This window comes from Bos grunniens, chromosome 2, assembly GCF_055505025.1.
Source record: "Bos grunniens cultivar Pamir isolate PY7600 chromosome 2, Bosgru_T2T1.0, whole genome shotgun sequence".
Taxonomy (NCBI): domain Eukaryota; kingdom Metazoa; phylum Chordata; class Mammalia; order Artiodactyla; family Bovidae; genus Bos; species Bos grunniens.
In genome coordinates this window covers 5861105-5881251 of record NC_141166.1, presented here as the reverse complement: position 1 = coordinate 5881251, position 20147 = coordinate 5861105, and the positions used below count along the sequence as shown (strand labels likewise).

The 20147-nt window shown below is 59.5% G+C and overlaps 1 protein-coding gene across 25 annotated transcripts in view; it reads left to right on the top strand.

Annotated features, from left to right (window-relative positions):
• RAP1GAP (RAP1 GTPase activating protein) overlaps positions 1 to 20147 on the top strand; it is a 70003-nt gene that overhangs the window by 38931 nt on the left and 10925 nt on the right. For 17 of the 25 annotated variants that reach the window (XR_015137165.1, XR_015137089.1, XR_015137072.1 and 14 more), the window contains 14 exons: positions 6194 to 6229; positions 7223 to 7270; positions 8496 to 8534; positions 9102 to 9287; positions 12751 to 12854; positions 13128 to 13206; positions 13574 to 13627; positions 15305 to 15388; positions 15585 to 15685; positions 15821 to 15950; positions 16987 to 17142; positions 17599 to 17670; positions 18272 to 18358; positions 18799 to 18936. Coding sequence is in view for 17 of the 25 variants with exons in the window: in XM_086327295.1 (XP_086183421.1) it covers positions 6194 to 6229; positions 7223 to 7270; positions 8496 to 8534; positions 9102 to 9287; positions 12751 to 12854; positions 13128 to 13206; positions 13574 to 13627; positions 15305 to 15388; positions 15585 to 15685; positions 15821 to 15950; positions 16987 to 17142; positions 17599 to 17670; positions 18272 to 18358; positions 18799 to 18936 (1314 nt within the window). In the remaining 8 variants the exon portion in view is untranslated. Of the gene's footprint in view, positions 1 to 3238; positions 3448 to 6193; positions 6230 to 7222; positions 7271 to 8495; positions 8535 to 9101; positions 9288 to 12750; positions 12855 to 13127; positions 13207 to 13573; positions 13628 to 15304; positions 15389 to 15584; positions 15686 to 15820; positions 15951 to 16168; positions 16239 to 16986; positions 17143 to 17228; positions 17671 to 18271; positions 18359 to 18798; positions 18937 to 20147 lie in introns of those variants that run through there. The other 8 variants (XR_015137199.1, XR_015137203.1, XM_086327306.1 and 5 more) reach the window with 6 other exon arrangements.

The window sequence follows — 20147 nt, the reverse complement described above, 5'->3', positions numbered from 1 at the left end:
GCATGCAGGATCTCATTTCGTCCCCAAACTATAACTACTGTGGACTTATATTAATACTCCTCTTAGTCCCATTTTGCAGATGAGAAAATCGAAGCTAAGAGAGGTTAAGTTACTTGCGCAAAGACACACAGGTAGGATGTGATGGGTCCAGGACCGGAACTCATGTAGTCTGAGCAGGGTGCCTAGTCTGGTGGAATTTCTAATGCCGAGGGCAGTAAGCTCTCACTCGTGTAGTACACTCTTCGGATCCTAAAGCGTGTGCACAGGTATCGTGCTTCTCAGTCCTTTCATCAAACCTTGGGTGGTAGGCATTCTCGAGATAAGGATCCAGATGCCCAGAGAGGTAAAGTGGTTTTCCCAAGGTCACACAGCCAACAAATAGCAGACACAGGATATGCCAAGCTTCTCGCCCAGAATTCTGACCTGGAACAAGAGTCATGTACCCCTCCTAGGTCAGGAATGGTACATGGCCAAGGAATACTGTACTTTTTGGGGATCACCACCTCCAAGGGGGTCCAAGTGTGGGTCCTAGGGACTATATCAGGGGGTCCTTGAGATCCTCTCCTGCTGTCTGTGCCTGGGCAACAGCCCAAGACTGGGCCATGTGGATCCTGGGACCTGGAAGGGAGCGACTCCATGGCAGCTGGGTTCAGAAGTGAGGTTCCCAGTCCTTGTCCCCCTAAGCATCCGGCAGGAGGCCTGGGTTCACTTCCCCTCCCTGCACCTCAGTGTTCCCATCAGAAACATGAGGGTTAGCAGAGCCCATCTCCCTGAGTCCTGCCTGCTCAGGTTAGCACTGGGCTGTCTCCCCCAGGCTTCCTGGCCTCTTGCCCAGCTCGGCCAGAAGCCTCCATTTGTGCCAACACAGGCTCAGACGGCTGCGGGCTCCAGACTGCCCCGTCCCACAGCCCACGCCCATCCCAGGATCAAGACACAGTCGATGGATTGTTCTCCTTTGACAGGAAAGGAAACCGAGGCCCAGAGAGACTGAGTGATCCATCTGGGTCCCCAGCAAACCAGGGAGGGGTGAGGGGTCCCAGGTCTGTGACATGTTCTCCGTCCCCCTCTCCCGGCTCTGCTCACATTAATGTTGATGGCGGAGCAAGTCTGAGGAGCAGGTGACCTCCGTGCGTCAGTGGGCAAAGCCCTGCCCCTCCCTGGGCCTCAGGTCCTTGTCTGTAAAATAGAGGGGACAGTTTCTTCTCTACCCACTAGGCCCATTTGCAAAAGGGTGATGACTGTGAAAGTAATCTTGGAAAGTTGCAATCAGGAAGTTGAGGGATGATTGGCCTCATTATGTTCCCAGGGCAGGAGAGAACACCCAGAAGGGACATCTCTCTCTCTGGGAAGCCACATTGTAGAGACACAGAGCTACCCAAGGTACTCCTACCCTGTTCCCTTGTAGGGGTTTTTCTACTCGAGGATTTAGAAATCTGCACCTGTTTACATATACAGCCTACCCACACCTACACACACGGGCACATCCACATGTCTGCAGATGTATTCAGATTTGCACGTGTACACACGCATGTATATACAGATACATGTGTACAGACACACAGTCACATCTGCTCTCAGAGTCACACACACACAGTTGCAGGCACACGTGTGCGCACTCTCCACTCCTGGCACACACACGTCTCCACTGATGCAAGCAGCTCTTGCCTCCTCCCCGTGTGGGAATGAATGTTTCTCTGGCTGCATTTTGATGGGTGCCCGGAAGCGCTCAGGCCTGAAAGTGCCTGCATAAATCAATATTTGCTGCTGTTAATTATTAAAAACAAAGCTATGCTGTGTCTGGAACACACATCTCCAGGGTTCCCGCTGGCTTCCTGGGCTCCAGCCTGACCCATGGCCAGGTCTAGGGGAAAGGAAGGTGCAGTGCCTTCCTTCCAGGAGCCCTTGGCCCTGAGATGGAGAGTGGTGGTGTGTAGCTGCCAACAACTCCTTCAGGGAGCTGAAGAGAGGTTGGGTACTGAGCTGGTGGGCAGCCCTGCCCTGTAGGGTCCGAAGCAGCTGGTGTTGACTTGGCCAGAACTCAGGAAGCAATTACTGCTTTCCCAGCATCTGTCTGGGGAGGGGGTGCTGCGGCCCTGCCCCCACTCACAGTGGCAGACACAATGTAGGGTCAGCTGGAGGGCCTGCGGAGGCATTGTATTTTGCAGATGGGGAAGCTGAGGCCTACAGAGGTGGCAAGGGCTTACTCAAGTCTACTCAGCAAGTTTAGCAAGGTCAGAGCTAGAACCCACATATCCTGAAGTCCTCTCCACGCATGGGGCCTTGGCAACCCCTGTTCCTGCCCTCTCCCCAGGGTCAGGGGCAGTAAGGGACAGGTATGGGCCTGGGGCCTGGGGAAACCAGGGTACCAGTTTGCCTGTCAGGCATTGGTGGGGATGGAGGTGGATTGCTAGTTCTGCCTTTTCTTAGCCGTGTGATCTTGAGCATACGTTATCTCTTGGAATCAGTTTTCTCTTCTGTAAAATGGGGATAACACTCCTACCTCTTGAGTTGTGGGGAGAGGATCAGACTTGCAAAGGGTCCAACATTAAGCAGATGCTCAAGAAAACCCCTGTCTCCAACCTAAGCCTCCCATCCCCGCCGCTTCCTTCCCGACTTCAAAGCCCAGCCCAAGAAGCCCATCTCTGAGGCCCTGAGGCACAGTACCCAAGAGGAGGTTCAGTTCAGTTCAGTTCAGTAACTCAGTTGTGTCTGACTCTTTGAGACCCCATGGACTGCAGCATGCCAGGCCTCCCTGTCCATCATCAACTCCCAGAGTTTACTCAAACTCGTGTCCATGGAGTCGGTGATGCCATCCAACCATCTCATCCTCTGTCGTCCCCTTCTCCTCGCGCCTTCAATCTTTCCCAACATCAGGGTCTTTTCCACTGAGTCAGTTCTTTGCATCAGGTGGCCAAAGTATTGGAGTTTCAGCTCCAGCATCAGTCCTTCCAGTGAATATTCAGGACTGATTTCCTTTAGGATGGACCGGGTTAAGAGAGGTTAGAAGAAGGACGTTATAGGAAGCCAGGTAGGGACGCACCGGACAGACCGGGTGCTCTGGTGTCCGCTCCGGCGCCGGCAAGAGCGCGCAGGCGCAGTGTCCCGGGCCCGTGCGGGGCGGGGCCTCCCGTCTCCCCGCCCCGGATGCCCGAAGCCCCGCCCCCTCCCCGCGCCGCCCGTACCTGGCGCCCCGCCCCCTCAGGGCCCGGCCGCCCGGCGAGCCCAGCGCAGGCAGCGCGCCGCCGGAGCCCGGAGCCGCGAGCGCGGAGCTCGGCGCTGCGGGGACCCAGGCGCGGCTCGCGCGGGCCGGAGCCGGCCGGGCCAGTGGGAGCGACGCCGGGGTCGGGGGGCCGGGGCCGGGCCGGGCTCGGGATGGCGCAGCCGCGGCCCCTGGCGCCCCCCGGCCGTCCCCGGAGAGGATCGTTGCCTGCAGGGGCCGGCTGGCAGGTGAGGACCGGGGCGAAGGCCGAGGGGTGCCCGCCAGAGACGGTTCGGCCCAACTTCTTCGGAGCCCGGCGGGCTCTGTCCCGGGCAGGGCGGGTGTGCGAGGCTCCGTCATGGAGGGTGTGTTCGCTTCTGGTCTGACACCCGGCCACCGCGGCCACAGGGCACACCCCTGCCCTGGGGTCCCAGGCCCTGGGCTTTTTCTGCAGCTGCCTGAGCAACAGAGTGCCCATGGTGGTGCTGTGGCTCTGGGCTAGAGGGGCACTCCGTGTGTGTGTTTGTGTGTGCACGCGCGCACGCGCTAGCCTTGGGACCACTTCATCCATCCCCTCCCCCCCTTAACGAGGGGTCTGGATGTCACCATGTAACTCTGCTTGGAGCCCTCAGCCACTTGGCTCCCAGCCTTCCCTGTGTCAGGGCGTCTGGTGCACGAGTGAGGCTGGATCTGCGGTGTCACTTGTTGCTGTGCGTGCCCTGGGTGACAGTGAGCCCTGTGTCAGTGTTAGGTGGCTGCGATTCCTGGTGCCTGCTCCTGGCCGTGTGAGGTCACCCCAAGTGGGGTGTCCTGGAGGACACGGGTGCCCCGGGATGGCCGGCGCTGGGCCTGTGCTGGGTCGAGGCTGTGTGGCTCATTCGGGCACACGACCGCTGTTGCTGAACAAGGTACAACAGACGCTGCTCGCTGTACAGCGTGTTAGTTGACAGGCGTGTTTGCCTGCCTGGACTGTGCGTCTGTGGTCTCCGCGGCACTGCTGTGGAATTGTCTCTTCCAAGCTCTCAAGTGTCGGGTGTGGCCACGAGGGCCGCAGGTCACCCATCTCCTGGGACACCTGTCGTGCGTTTTCCAGGGTGGGCGTTTCTGTGGGCAGGCCTCACAGCGGGGTGCACGAGGGGTGTCCGTGTCTGGTGATCTCTCACAGAGCTCTGTCTGTGTGGTTGGGGGGAGGGTTCAGACCCAAGCCCCTCATCCTTGGCAATTAAGCACTCCCCTAGCTATTGCATGCTTTTTTTCTTTTTCTCCGAGTGCTGTGGGATCAAGTCTGGCGTGTCTGTTACACAGGGTGTGTGACTCTGACGGGGACGGTGAGCTTGTGGGTGGGGGTGGGGCTCTGTGGCTCCGCTTCCATGAACATACCTGCCTGTGTCTGCAAGCGCGTGTTATTGTATCGCTCAAAACACGGTCTTGAGAGCAGTCGTGTGGTGTCTGTGTAGCTTTGTGTGCAATTACTGGTGCAGTTGCACAGATTTTCATATGGGTGGGGCTTCCCAGGGGGCCCAGTGGTGAAGAACCCACCTGCCACTGCAGGAGGCACTGGAGTTCGATCCCTGGGTTGGGAAGATCCCCTGGAGAAGGAAATGGCAACCCAACCTGCTCCAGTATTCTTGCCTGAGAAATCCCATGGACAGAGGAGCCTGGTAGGCTATAGTCCGTGGGATCTGCAAAGAGTTGGACAGGACTGAGCGACTAAAAGCAAGCAGAGCAAAACACAGGGATGGGTTTGCCTCTGTGTGTGTGGCTCCTGGGGGACTTGGACCTGTGTGTGTGTGAGGGAGTGTGCTGTTGTGTGACATAGAACACTGATATGTGTTTGTGTGTGTTCGTGTGTAGCTCTGAGTCTAAGAAGTGGTGCACACAGACCTGGTGGGTTTGTGCAGTGGGTTTCTGTGTGTTTGCTTTCTTTGGTACAGTGAGACCGTGTTTAAATATTGGCGTGCAGGCCTGTGTGTGTTTGATCCAGAGAGAGAGAGAGAGAGAGAGAGAGAAGGCGTATGTGCTTCCTGGTGTACAACCCCACGGCACGTGTGTGTGAGCTCCAGAGGTGCCCCCGCTGGACAGCAGGAGCCGACTGAATTGAGGCCTTGAAGGTGCTGGGGGAGGGGTGTGCTCCTAGAGACTCCAGGGGCTTCCCAGGCCCAGCCCCCAGCCCTGCCAGCCAGCAAGGATGCTGCCTTCCAGGAAGGCTCGTAGGGAGTTGGCGCTGGAGAGGCCGAAGCTGCCAAGCACAGCTGGCAGATGGCTGGATTAACCCCGTGTGTGCCCAGGCTGGCCTCGGGAGAGCCCGGTGGCCATGTGAGGGGGAGGAGGGGCTGTGTGTGCACGCAAATGCAGGTAGGGGAGGGTGTGTGTGCACTCACACGCTGGTAGGGGAGGGTGTGTGTGCACTCACACGCAGGTAGGGGAGGGTGTGTGCACTCACACGCAGGTATCAGGCCAGTGGGACATCTCAGCATCCTCTCTCGGCCCCCCAACAGCCCCAAAGCCCACACTGCTTGGTGGGGAGGGTGGGGTCCTCCTTCCAGAGGTGGGTGGCACCACCGACCCTCCCCAGGATCCCAGCTGGGTTCATCTCTGGAGCTGCGACCTGGGGCTCCTCTGAGGGGCTCGTGGGCCGATCGTGGCACTGCCACTCCTGCGGTGACAGGGAGGTGTGTCTCTCCCTGAAGGTCATGGCCTCCTCATCTGAGGCCCTCCTTTGGGGCAGAGCATCAGTTGGGGTGGGCTGCCTGGAAAGGGTCCTGGACTCTGGGTGGACAGCCCTAGGCAGCTGGTCAGACTCTTCCAGTCCGTGGCACAGAGCCCCAGCCTAAACGGCGTCCCTTGTGGTCCCTCTGCTGCTCGGACAGATCCACAGGGATTGGTCGAGGGCTGGAGAACCGGGAGGGCTGGGGTGGGTGGAGATACCCTGGGGACTTGCGGTGTCTGCGGGGCCACCCCAGCGCTGACCTGCTCTCCCCATCTCTGTTGCAGAACACAGATCTGTTTGAGATGATTGAAAAGATGCAGGTGAGGCGGGCTCTGAAGCCTGTTCTAGGGAGCCACCGAGGGAGCTGGGCTGGGGCTTGGGGGGCGGCCCTTGCTGTATCTTCAGCCCGACATCTCTCTGAGGACCGGCCCGGGAGCTCTTGCAGACCGTGCCAGGAGGAGATGGTGACGGTGCGGCGTCCAGAGCTCCCCGTCGGGGTCAGAAGAGAGGACAGGCACTGATAATGCCCAGCTCCCTGGCTGACCCCCGGGGCCTAGGGCCCACCTGGGTCTCCCCAGCTCCCATTCCTGTGGAGGCAGCCGGGTTCAGCACCTCAACCCACCCCCGCCTACACAGACCATCCCCCGTCTCCCAAGAGCGTTGCAGGCTCTGTAGGACCCCCATGTGGAGTGGGAAGAGGGCACGGGGCAACCAGAGGCTGGGCTGCAGTGGGGAGGGCAGCCCCCATCCCCCTGCCTGACCCCTCCACTCCTCCACTCTGGTCTTCCAGGCCCCTTGCCTGCTGTTTGGCTCGGGTAGGTGTTGGGAGGTGTGGGCATGGCACTTGAACAAAGCTCCGGAGCTTGCCTGAGCTTTGGTTCACCCTTCAGACCCTGTCCCCCGCCATCTTTCTGTTTCTCTGCCTCTCTGAGTTTTCTGTCTTTCCGTTCCCACCTCTCCCCCTCCTTCTCTCCCTCCCTCTCCCGCTCCTTCCTCTTTTTCTCCCTCTCAGCGGCGCATCTGTGTAGACGCCTCCCTCCCTCCCCAGCTCCTGCATCAGCCCTGCCCCCACTCTCAGCAGCGGCCAGCGCCCCCAGCTGCTGCCCGCCTCCCTCAGCCCCAGGGCCTTCTAGGAGGGCCCGCCCTTCTGAGGCCGGAGGCCTGGGTACCCAGCACCCTGCCCTGGGAGCCCCCACTCCCACCCCGCCCCCAAACATCACCATCTACCTGGAGGGGGTGCTGCCTGCAGCGGGGAGCGGCCCTGCACTGGGCACGGCAGGGCCATGATGGGCTGTGCTGCCTTCTCTTTGCAGGGAAGCAGGATGGATGAACAGCGATGCTCCTTCCCACCACCCCTCAAAGTAGGTCTGGACACTGGTCCCACTCCACCCTTCTGGGGGCAGTCGGCTTCCCGAGCAGTGCACTCCCAAGGGCTTGGGGATGGAAGGGGATGGGGACGGGGGAGGCAGGCCCCCTTTCTAGAGGTGGGAGATGTGATGGCCGAGTGGAGCAGCCAGCCCAGGAGGACCCAGCATCCTTTCCTGGAGTGGTCTCACTGCCGGCCAGGTGCTAAGGCCAAGGGGGAAGCCGGGCACACCTAGTCCCTGCGCTCTGGGAGGCCTAGATGCGGAGAACCCCTCGCTTGCTATAGGCCTGGGGCCCTTATTCCACTCCTCCTCACCAGCTCCACTCCGCTGTAAACTCTCCGTGCCTCTCCAGGCTTCCCCCTTCCCAGAACTGAAGCCGCATCCCTCACAGCCTGCTGTAAGAGGTTTTCCTTGAAGCCAGCTATACCCAGGACCCGGAGGCGTGTGCTCCTCGCACCTTGTAGCCCCTGCCTGGGAAGACTGAGGGGGGTGGGGGCAGGAGATGGGGAGGGGGTGGCCCGGTGGCCCCCCCAGCCTCCAGAGGAGACTGCCAGGAAACTCAGGACTGAAAGACACGTGTGGAGTTTCTTGAGACTCAGAATTTTCTTGGCGTGGGGGCTGTAGGGCCCCTCCTGATAGGTATCGAGCTCTGTGGTGGGTGACTGGGGACCCCTGCCCTCCAAGAAGACCGGTTGGTCCTGTAGGAGTGGGCCCAGGGCTGTAGGGATGAGGGCTTTCATGGCTACAAGGCTCATGCTTTGTCCAGAGCCAGGCTGCTCAAAGTGTGGTCCTCAGACCAGACGCATCAGCGTCACCTGGAGGGCAGGTTGGCATGTAATTTCTTGGGCTCCACCCAGACCCACAGCCTGGGAAGCTCTGGGGGTGGGGCACAGCAGTCCATGTAACCAGCCCCCCAAGCCATTCCCATGCACTGAGGGCCACCCGTCCAGAGGTGTGTCTCCTGGGGAGGCTATGTGCCTCCTTTTCACTGGGCAGAGGGAGGCTCGGAAGAGGCTGCCAGCACCTAGCGAGCTCAGCCTGCCCCAGCCCCTGCCTCGTGGGGTCACCCCCCAGCCCCCCACCGTGGGATGGGGAGGTGAGGATACGGCCCCATCCACTCCTCCAGCCTGGGGGCGGGGGTGGGTGATGCTGGCAGAACCACAGGCGTCCTGGGGAGGCTGGAGGAAAGGGGTGACCTCTGCCCTGCCCTGTTTTGCAGACGGAGGAGGACTACATTCCGTACCCGAGTGTCCACGAGGTAAGCAGCCGGAGACCCCACGGGGCTGGTCTCCACCCTGAGCCTGGGAGGCACTCCAGCAGGGAGTCCAGACACCCAGGTCCTCCTTCCTGTCACAGCCTGACCGCAGGCCTTGCTGTGGGTGCTGGAGCCTCCGTTTCCAGGCCCAGGACTTCAGAGCCCACTCAAACCCTTAGGCGTCTGAGCCCACATGCCAGCCTCTCGGCCAGCGTCACGCCCCCCCCCCCAAATCTACCTGTCCCCACACCCCCATCCTCCGAGGCTGTGTGTGTCTGGGTCTGGGCCTGCAGGGGGAGGAGAAGGGTTCGAGCTAGTATTGGTTTGGCAAAAAAGTTCCTTTGGGTTTTTTCCATCCCATCGTCTGTAAAAACCCGAACAAACTTTCTGGCCAACCAAATAGGTGGGAGGGGGCCCTGGGTGTGAGCCAGGGGACCTTCGGAGGCTCCAGGCTATGCCCTGGTACCCCTCAGCCATGACAGAAGTGGCTCCGGGTCCAAGTTGGGGGGGGTGTCCCAAGGCCCCCACCGAGGTGCAGGGTGAGTGACCCTCAGCTGAGTGCTCCTTCAGGTCCTGGGCCGAGAAGGGCCCTTCCCCCTGATCCTGCTGCCCCAGTTTGGGGGCTACTGGATTGAAGGCACCAATCACGAAATCACCAGCATCCCAGAGACAGAGCCGCTGCAGTCGCCCACGACCAAGGTGAAGCTGGAGTGCAACCACACCGCCCGCCTCTACCGGAAGCACTTTCTCGGCAAGGTGGGGTGGCCCGCTGGGCTGGGAGTGCCGGGCTGGGTGCGGAGGGGGTCACCGCGCAGCCCTGGGGGTGGAGGCTGGGCTGGCCAGCCATCCCGGGAGTCCAGGGAGCATGTGTCGTGGATCCGCTCATTCAATCAGCAAACACGGATGGCACCAAGGCGGCATGATGGCGTAGTGGTTAGCAGAGTCTGCCTCTGACTGCGTGGGACCCCGGGCAAGTGGCTTTCCCACTCTGTGCCTTGGTTTCTTTACCTGTACAAATGGAGAGGGTGGTGATTCCCACCTCATGCCTTCAATGCGATGCTATTTGTGAGGCGTATAGAAAGGCCTCTGGCGCCAGGCAAGTGCTCAATCAGGGTGAGCGAGTGATGAGCGCCAGCTGGGTGCCTGGTCCGGTTCTGGGCGCCAGTGATACAGCAGTGAACAAAACAGACCCAGGCCGTGTGCTCAGGCAGCTTGAGGTGGGCGATGGGGTGACCCGGATGGGGGCAGCCCCTACGCCACCACCTGCCCCAGATCCAGGCCCCTGCCCCATACAGCGTGTGCTGGCATCGCCCAGCTCCTGGGCAGAAGCTGCTGGACGAGGCAGCGGGAGCTGGGGAGGAGGTCACACGCCGGGACCACACTCCAGGTGCCATCAGTTACGAGTGCAGTGGTGGAATGTTGCGCCGGCTCTGGGGTCTCGTGACCTGAGGGCGCTTCTTGACTCCTCTGTTGCTTCGTGGCGTGACCTTGGGCAGGTGTCTAACCTTCCTGAGCCTGTTTTCTCATCTATAAAAATGAGGATGATAGAAGTACATGTGAAGCACTGAGAACCACGCTTGGCCCCTAGTAGGTGCTCAGTGAAATGTTAGCTGTTATTACCCCTTCATAATTAACTCTGGGACAGCAGGACTGTCCTGATTTTTCCAGAAGAGGAAACAAGAGGCTCAGAGGCACAGTGGATCGGTTCAGGTCACACAGTTACCGAGCTCGGAGCTGGACCTGGCTCTGGCTGACCTTCCATTGAGACCTGCTGGCTTCCCAGGTGAAGAACCCGCCTGCCGATGCAGGAGAATGAGAGACGCAGGTTCAGTCTCTGGGTTGGGAAGGTCCCCTGAGGAGGGCGTGGCAACCCACTCCAGTGTTCTTGCCTGGAGAATCCCAGGGACAGAGGAGCCTGGCAGGCTACAGTCTATAGCATCACAAAGAATCAGACACGATTGAAGCGACTTCGCACACACGTGGTCACGTTCCTGGCATTCGCTCCCAGGCCTATATGTGTGCGCGTTTGTGTGCGGCGTGTGTGTTTGCACACATGCGGGAAGGACGCACGGCTCTCTGAGGTGTTGAGGAGCTGCGTGTGCTGAGTCTGGGTCCACGGCGTTGGCCTGGTCCTGGTGGGTGTGGGTGCTAAAGGGTGACGGGAACCAAACCAGCAGGCTCGGCCTCAGGAGCTACGCCTGGGGACAGACCCAGAGCTGGGCAGGGGCTTGCACCCGTGAGTGGAGGGGGACCTGCATCCCAGGAGCCCACAGTCCGGAGGCTCTTAGTTGGTGAGACCCGGGGGACTGTGTGACCGCACATACAGTTGGCACTCAGAGGGGTTTGCTAACAGAGTGATGAGTGACAGCGGTGAGTGACAGGACGAAGGCGGAGCCATGAGCACCAGAGGATCGGAAGGGGCACAGGTCAGGAGTTCCTGGGGGAAGTATAATGACCAGGGTCCGGTTAGCAGCACAGAGAGGAGGGGCCGGGGGCCCGCGGAGAGGGGCAGGGCCGTTCGCCCCTCCAGGCAGGGTGACTGGGGAAGCGGTGGGCCCTGGTCTGGCAGAGGTTAGGGTGACTTTGGCCTTGGTGCAGCCCTCCTTGCCAAGTGCCTGCCTCTCCTCTTCTGCACATGGTGCCAAGCACTGGGGGTTTCCACTACCCTGTGCCCAAGCAGGGCTGGGAGGCCTCTGCCCCAGGTCCCTGCAGACGCCCCTGAGCTGTGGGATGTGCAGGGCCCATCCCCTGGCCCCTGCATTTTTTTCCTCCTGCCCTTTGAGTGCAGCTGTTTATATTTAAATCCCATGGGCGGAGGAGCCTGGTGGGCTGCAGCCCATGGGGTGGCAAAGAGTCGGGCACGACTGAGTGAATTCCCTTTCACTTTTCACTTTCATACATTGGAGAAGGAAATGGCAACCCACTCTAGTGTTCTTGCTAAATAGGACTTCCTTCCTCGATGATGACTCCTGGCGTGGGCGTGGCTGGGGAGCCAAGCTGGCAGGAGAGCCCAGGGTCACGTGGGGTAAAATCTGGCACTCCCGTCCTTGGCCTTGGGGCCTCCCCACCTGGAGGTGCCAGCCCTGCCCTGCTCTCAGGGGTGCCAGCCCTGCCGCAGTCTCCCCTGGGCCCTGGGGAGTATTTCTTCCCAACCCCACGGCTTCCCAGGTACGGCGGGACGATGGGAGCCAGCCAGGCCAACCGCCCAGTGTGTTCATGATGTTTCGTTTCCTGATTTCCTGATTCTCACTGGTGCTGGCTTCGGGGGGCCACAGAGCTACGAGTTGAACAGTCAGTCAGTCGACATGTTTTTATTGAGCACCTACTGTGTGGGCTTCCCAGATGGTGCAGAACCCGCCTGCCAGTGCAGGAGACAAAAGGTTCGATCCCTGGGTCGGGAAGATCCCATGGGGTAAGAAGTGGCAACCCACTCTAGTGTTCTTGCCTAGAAAATCCCATGGACAGAGGAGACTGGTGGCCTACAGTCCAGGGGGTCGCAAAAGAGTCGGACATGACTGAATGCATGCGTGCGCGCGCACACACACACACACGCACACACACACACACACACATACTGTGTGCCCAGCTCGGAGAAGGGTAGGGGCTGGGAGATGCCATGTACATACAGATGTGGTCCTGACCTTGCTGAGGACTCAGAGAGCCGAGGTTACTATAGACATTCAGGAACCCCTTCTCTGCTTCAGGCACTGCCTCTCCCAGTCCCCGCCGCCTTCCCACAAGGTAGTTGGCCTCACTCCCACTTTATAGACTAGGAAACAGAGGCACAGAAAGGTAAGGTGGCCTTCTCAGGTTGCCCAGCTGGCCAGCAACAAAGCTGGGATTTAAATGCATGTCTCTGAGAGCTTCCCTGGTGGCGCAGACAGTAAAGAATCTGCCTGCAATGCAGGAGACCCAGGTTTGATCCCTGGGTTGGGAAGATCCCCTGGAGAAGGGAATGACAACCCGCTCCAGTACTCTTGCCTGGGAATCCCACTGACAGAGGAGCCTGGCAGGCTACAGTCCACGGGATTTGCAAAGAGTCAGACACGACTGAGCGACTAACACACACACACGCACTCTCTGAGGCAGAGTGTGCTGTCAGCCCGGACATCCGCTGCTTGGGGAGGGACCCCCGCCCCGCGGGGAGCTGGCCTTCTGGGTGGGTTTCTGGAAGCCTCAGGCTCAGCCTGGCTCGCTCCCTTGGCCCCCCTCCCTCCAGGAGCACTTTAACTACTACTCGCTGGACACCGCCCTGGGCCACCTTGTCTTCTCACTCAAGTATGACGTCATCGGGGACCAGGAACACCTGCGGCTGCTGCTCAGGTGAGGGCGGGGTGAGGGGGCCTGCGAGCAGGGAGGGCCGCGGACTCAGGGTCTGCAAGCCCATCCCAGTTTACCCGCTCTTCTAATGGAGGCCCAGAGAGGGCAGGCGGTTTTCCTGAGGCTGCACAGCAGGTCAGCGCCTAAGCCAGCCCTGGGCCCTCCTCCCCTCTGGACCTCCCGGAGGTCTGCCCCTCCTGGTCTTACTGGCTGGGGCGGGGCTCCCGTCTCCCTTTCCCCCTTCCTCGCCTCTCAGCGTGGGTTTTCTTCTCCCAGGACCAAGTGCCGGACATACCACGACGTCATCCCCATCTCCTGCCTCACTGAGTTCCCCAACGTGGTCCAGATGGCAAAGGTGAGGCATCTGCTCCATCGGGCGGAGTCCTGCAGGCAGCCCCCATGGGCCCAGAGCTGGGCTGTGGCCTGGCCCCTGCAGACCCTCGGCTTTAGCCCCAGATCCTGGTCTGGGTGCTGCGGCCTGTCTCTGGGGTCCTGCCCCTTCCGCGTTCCCCTGACACGTGGGCTGTGTGTTTGGGGCACTCTTTGGGCACCGTTTGGAGACAGGGGCCCCAGTTCTGCCTGCCTTATTCTGAGTGACAGCACGCCCAGGCTGCTTCAGCCCTGACTGCACATCTCTGCTGTCTTGCTGTCCCTGCCACCCGACTTTGGCCCAGGAGGCCCAGAGGGCCCACCCTCAGGCCTTCACTTATCTCTTGCTGCAGTTGGTGTGTGAGGACGTGAATGTGGATCGATTCTATCCTGTGCTGTACCCCAAGGTATGGCTGGACCTGGGGAGGGTGGGTAACTAGGAGATCAAGCATGTATTGGGCACCTGCGCTGTGCAGGGTACTTTCCCTAAGTTCTCTCATTTAATCCTCACAATAATCCTGCAAAGTCCGCGGTTTGTAGAAGAGGAACTAGAGGCCCAGAAAGGTTTGCCTTAGGGATGCCCAGCAGATAAGGAAGTCCACATTTGAACCCAGTGCTGTCTGCCTTGGAGGCAAGTCTTTCTTGCCTCTGGAAATTCTCAAGTGCCATTTGGGGACCCATCTAAGGGTCATCTGTGCTCCCGAGCCAAGGCTCCACTGGCCTTGCTTTCTGACTCCGGAGGGGACCTGGGGAGAGAGTAACACAGGCGCCTCCTTAGGTACCACCCAGCAGATGGCAGCTGCACTTGCAGCTCTGGTGCTGGGTGCTGAAGTCACTGTGATAGTGTGGGATGAAGGAGAGGGGCTTTAGTCTTCAGTAAGCCAGCTGCTGCTACTGCTGCTGCTGCTGCTGCTAAATCGCTTCAGTCATGTTCAACTCTGTGCAACCCTATAGACAGCAGCCCACCAGGCTCCCCCGTCCCTGGGATTCTCCAGGCAAGAACACTGGAGTGGGGTGCCATTTCCTTCTCCAATGCATGAAAGTGAAAAGTGAAAGTGAGATTGCTCAGTCGTGTCCGACTCTTAGCGACCCCATGGACTGCAGCCTACCAGGCTCTTCTGTCCATGGGATTTTCCAGGCAGGAGTACTGGAGTGGGGTGCCATTGCCTTCTCCACAGTGAGCCAGAGGGCTTCTCAAAAGAGCTGGACCCTGAAAGACAGGTGTAGCCTGTGGCTCTGACTGAATTCCCCAGCAAGGTGAGGTCCCTGAGAAGTGAGTGGTCCAGGAAAGGTCCCCTGAAGGAGGGTCTCAGTGATCAGGTCCCACCTCCCAGGTACAGAAGAGGACAAGATGAGGAGGGGAACTTGCTCAAGGCTCCACAGCACAGTGGCGGGACTTGGCCTGTCCTAGAATGATGAGATGACTTCATAGAAGAGCTGGACATCAGGCCGGTGTTAGAGCAGAGTTGGGGTGGGAGCTCGTGGGCAAAACTCAGGAGCAGTGAGCTTAGGCTTTGGAATCCAACAGACCTGAGTTCAAGCCCCAGCTCTGCCATTTGGCAGTTGTTGACCTTAGCAAGTCAGTTCCTTCAGCTCTCAGAACCTGGGCATCTTCATCTGTGAAATGAGGGCAGTGAGAGTCCCTCACGGACCCTTTCCAAGAAGAAGATGAGATGATGCATGTGGAGTGCCTGGCACAGTGCTTGGCACGTAGAGCCATAAACAGGAACTTGAAAAAGCGGTGTGTCAGACTTTAAGAGAGTGAACTTATGGTTCCCAGTGGGGAAGGATGGAGGGAAGGGATAGTTAGGGAGTCTGGGAAGGACATGCACACACTGCTATATCTAAAATGGATAACTGACAAGGACCTACTGTATGGCATAGGGAGCTCTGCTCAGTTATGTGGCAGCCTGGATGGGAGGGGAGTTTGGGGGAGCATGGATACATGGGTATGTTTGGCTGAGGTGCTTTGCTGTGTGCCTGAAACCATCACAACATTGTTAATTGGCTATACACCCATATAAAATACAAATTAAAAAAGGAAAATAAGGCAGTGTGTTTCACCCGTCACCCTCTCCCTGCAGGCCTCTCGCCTCATTGTCACCTTCGACGAGCACGTTATCAGCAATAACTTCAAGTTCGGAGTCATTTATCAGAAGCTCGGGCAGGTGTGCGGTCCCCTTCTCCCATCTGCCCATGTACCTGGGGCCTCAGAGCTTTGCCACGGAGAGCCCTTACCTGGGGACTTGAGCTCAGGAAGCCCGGGCCTGCCAGAGGTCCCCCTTCCAGCCTTCCTGGGTGTGAGTGGGGGATGGCACCCCAGCTTGATGACCTCTGCCCTCTGTGTGCCTGCCCCCCTGCCAGACCTCCGAGGAAGAACTCTTCAGCACCAACGAGGAGAGCCCTGCCTTCGTGGAGTTCCTCGAGTTTCTGGGCCAGAAGGTCAAATTGCAGGACTTTAAGGGGTGAGCCCTGGGTTGGGATAGGCAGATGAGAATCCGACCCGTGCCTTTGGGCAGGGACGGAGCCCCCGTCCTGGTCCCACCGAGGCCTGGCTGGGGCTGGAGACTGAGCTGTGGCCTGGGGGGGGCCTGGGGCAGGTTCCGAGGAGGCCTGGACGTGACCCACGGGCAGACGGGGACCGAGTCTGTGTACTGCAACTTCCGCAACAAGGAGATCATGTTTCACGTGTCCACCAAGCTGCCCTACACAGAAGGAGACGCCCAGCAGGTAGCCCTCTGCCTGTCCTCCTGTTCGTCCATCTACCTGCTCCTTCAGCGTCCACCACACCAGACTCAGTGGGCCCTGGGATAGAGAGAGGGAAATGATCCAGTCCCCCGACTTGTGGCCTTCTCTGGTTGGGGCAGGGTGAAAAGTGGCTGTGATGCTGTGGGAGCCTCAGTTTCCACATCTGTGAAATGGGGACAATAATGGCACCTACCTCACAGGTGAGCCCAAGTGAGAGGATGCACACAGAGTGGCTAGAACAGGATCTGGTGGCGATGGAGCAGGAGCTCAGTAAGTGAGGATTTTTAGCGGGAGTGAAGGGCTTTGTCAGGTCACGCGGGGGCACTTAGACTTGGCAGAGGTGGGAGTCAGGCAAAGCGCTCAAGATCAAGTGACTTCTGGCTGCAGAGGAGGTGGGAGAGGGAGGCGGAGTGTTCCTGGGGAGAATGGCTCCCGCCTTCTGCAGAGGCCTGGTGATGAGCAAGCACAAGGCACGCTCCCCGAGCTGAACTCGGAGATCTGTCACTGTGCCCTAAGCTTCCTGGGGGCTGCCTGCCTTCTCCCTGAGACCCCCACGCCTCCACCCCAGGCGGATGAAGGCATCATGGGAGAAAAATGGAAACGTTTCTTCCTTACCCTTAATGTCTTTTCATTTTCTTTGAATAAGGTTCTCTGTTCAATTTAGCAACTCATATATACCGAGCGGAACTTAACTTGTGCAGGAGGGGCCATGTGTGGGGTGTTTAGACAGGAGGAGGGCAGAGAGGTAGGGCCTGGGGACCAGGGGCCTGGATCCAAGTCCCCGAGGTCACTGGAAGACCTTACAGGCCCCTGCTCTCTCAGCCTCAGTGTTCTCCTCTGCCACAGAATTCCAAGAAAACAAAAACAATTTTAAGACCAGTTTCTCGCCACCTTTTTCTGGAGGGGAAGCCACTCCCTAGATATGCCCCTCTGCCTACCCCCCAGCCCCCCTCCACCCCGGTGGGCACCCTCCCCGCACCCCCTGCCAGGTGCTGAAAGGCTGTGGCCCTGTGTTCAGTTGCAGCGGAAGCGACACATTGGCAACGACATCGTGGCTGTGGTCTTCCAGGACGAGAACACGCCGTTTGTGCCGGACATGATTGCGTCCAACTTCCTGCATGCCTACGTGGTGGTGCAGGCCGAGGGCGGGGGCCCCGACGGCCCCCTCTACAAGGTGGGTGATCTCGGAGCCTCCCGAGGGCACCCTCCTAGCCCCGTCCTCACTCGCTGCAAGGCTTCTCCAAACCTCGGTTTTCCCAGGTTTGAATAGGCGTGCTGTCCGGAGGGCTCTGAGCCCCGCTGTTGCCCGGATGATGGCGGAGGATTCCCATCCCATCCTCTCTGCTGCTTGAAGTCCCTCCCCTAAAAAAGGCTGCTTACCCTCTTCTGCCCTTTATTCTCCTCCTCCTCTTGGCCTTCATGAGCCCAGAGACCCTCCACCCCTCCTCACCACTCAAATTCAAGACCAAGGATGGAGCCGCTGAAAACTTGGGGTCTGCCTACCCCATCTGTAGTCACCGAATGTCCCCAGCCAAGGGGCAGCCCTGTGCCAAGCATCGGGCTAGAGAGGCGAATCAGGGGTCTCTGGCTGGTGTGGGGACCCCCCAGGGACACCCACCCTCCCTTCCAGGTGTCCGTCACTGCGAGAGATGACGTCCCCTTCTTCGGGCCACCCCTCCCGGACCCCGCTGTGTTTCGGAAGGTGAGGGGCAGCCCCCAGCCCCGCCGTGGGCAGAGCAGGACTAAATGGGTGGGGGCCTTGGGGTGCACAGTGCACTGTACTAGGTCGTGGAGCCCCCCTGGGTGCCAGGGCAGCCAGGCTCCCCTAACGGATTGGCTGGGGCCCAGCTTTTCTGTCCATCTTGATAAGAACTGTGACTGTTTCACAAAGTCACAGAGTAGACTGTATCATTGCTTTACATTCTGCATAGCAGACTCTGTGACCTTCCCTCCCCTCTGTTGTCTTTTTGACAATTTCAGTCTTCTACAATGTTTGGGGGTGGGGGCACACGTCTCTCATCTCTCAGAAGGAGCCTTAGCTCCAGTCCCCCAACAGATCTCCCAGACCGAGGCGGTGGGAGACCCCCGACCCAGCTCTCCTGAGGGGTGGGCAGCCATGAAGGGCATGGGGGCCTCTCACAGGCGCCTGGGCTGGGGCACTGAGCTCAGGGAGGTGCCCTTCCAGGAGTGAAGAGGACAGAACCCAGCAGAGCCCCAGCCCCTGACTCATTGTGTCTCAGCCCCCGGTTTCTTGTGTTCCCCTGACCTCCCCCCTTTCTCTTCTCCACGCTGGGGGCTCTCAGGGGCCTGAGTTCCAGGAATTTTTGCTGACAAAGCTGATCAATGCCGAATATGCTTGCTACAAGGCAGAGAAGTTTGCCAAGCTGGAGGTGAGCATGGGCTCTTGGAACTGGGACCCACCACCCCCTAGAATTTCAGCCGAGCCTCCTGGGAAGGGAAAAGCCATGTTCAGACCTTGGCCTTAGGGAGGGCCGCCTAGGGGAAGGATGGATCCGACAGGGCCAGAATCCAGTGAGCAGGGCCAGAATCCAGGGAGAGGAAGCAGGGGTTCCTATGGAATGCCCAGGAGGGGCTCGGAGGTAGGCTGACGGCACAGATGACACAGTGGAGGTGGGGCGTGGGGAAGCAAGATCTCAGAAGAGCTGTGGTTAGACCCCCGGGCGCTGCTGGAGCTGCGCAGGGGCCCGAGGGAAACCGGTAGAGGCGTCCGGGGCCCAGGCCCACTTCCCACTCAGAGAAGGCGGCCGGGATTCCAAGTGCAGGAAGAAGGACTGATCCCTGGGGTCTCTCCTGATGGTTGGGCCCACAGGAGCGGACACGGGCCGCCCTCCTGGAGACGCTCTATGAGGAGCTGCACATCCACAGTCAGTCCATGATGGGCCTGGGCGGCGACGAGGACAAGATGGAAAACGGCGGCGGGGGTGGCGGCTTCTTTGAGTCCTTCAAGGTGAAGGGCGGGGGTCCACCTGCACGCGGAGGGACGCGGCGGGGATGGGGCGGGGACGCGGTGGGGATGAGGTGCAGGGGTGCGGGGCAGGACCAGGTAGGGGGTGTGGCTACAGGCAGACTCGCCCGGGAGGTGGGGTTGCTTGGGGGCGTGGCTCGGGGTGGAACTAATAGGCGCGAGCTCGGGCCAGGTGGGCGCACACCTGGGGTAGAGTCCGGAGGACGGTGAGCCTCAGGGTGGACCCAGGTTTTAGCGTGGGCCTAAAGACTCGTGGCCGTGCGCGCGCTCTCTGCCGGGGCAGAGCCACGGTTGGGAGCTGTAAGGTGCGCTCTGGCTGGAGGAGGAGCTGATGGTTGGAGGCGGGGCTTAAGCTTGGGGGCGGAGTCTGCCTGGACGGTAGAAGGAAGGAGCGCTCTGGTGCCAATGGTGGTGGCTGCCAGGTCAGGGCAGAGAAGAGAGGACCCCCGTGTCCTGACCGAGGGAAAGAAACCAGAGGTCCAGGAAGGAACGTGAACAAGGAGCTGATCTGCATGGCGTTAGGCCCGTGTGACCCGCTTTGGCTGTCTCTGGTTCAGTTCAGTTCAGTTCGTGTCCAGCTCTTTGCGACCCCATGGACTGCAGTATGCCAGGCCTCCCTGTCCATCACCAAATCCCAGAGTTTACTCAAACTCATGTCCATCGAGTCGGTGATGCCGTCGTCCCCTTCTCCTTGCACCTTCAATCTTCCCCAACATCAGGGTCTTTACCAGTGAGTCAGTTCTTCGTATCAGGTGATCAAAGTATTGGAGTTTCAGCTTCAGCATCAGTCCTTCCAGTGAATATTCAGCTTAGTGGTAAAAGCGTAGACACCCTGGGTTCAGGTTCCAGCCCTTCCACTTACCCGCTTGAGCATTCTCTGACCCTCAGTTTTGTTTTGTTTTTTTTCAAATCTGTTGTTTAGGCTTCTTACCTCGTACAGCTGTTGAGAATTATTTGTAAAGCAATTTGATCAGTGTAATGTAAGTTAAGAAACAAAATGCAAAACTGTGCCCATTTACCTCGGCGACTACCGTCCAAAGTTGAGAGGCAGAGGAGAGAGCAAGTTCCCTTCCCCCACCGCCCCACTGCGGGGCCTGGACCACCACACCCAACCACCCCCCCCACAGTTCCGCAGGCAATGACCCCTCTGCCTCCACCCACAGGAGGAGGACTGCCTATTCTCCAGGTGCCCA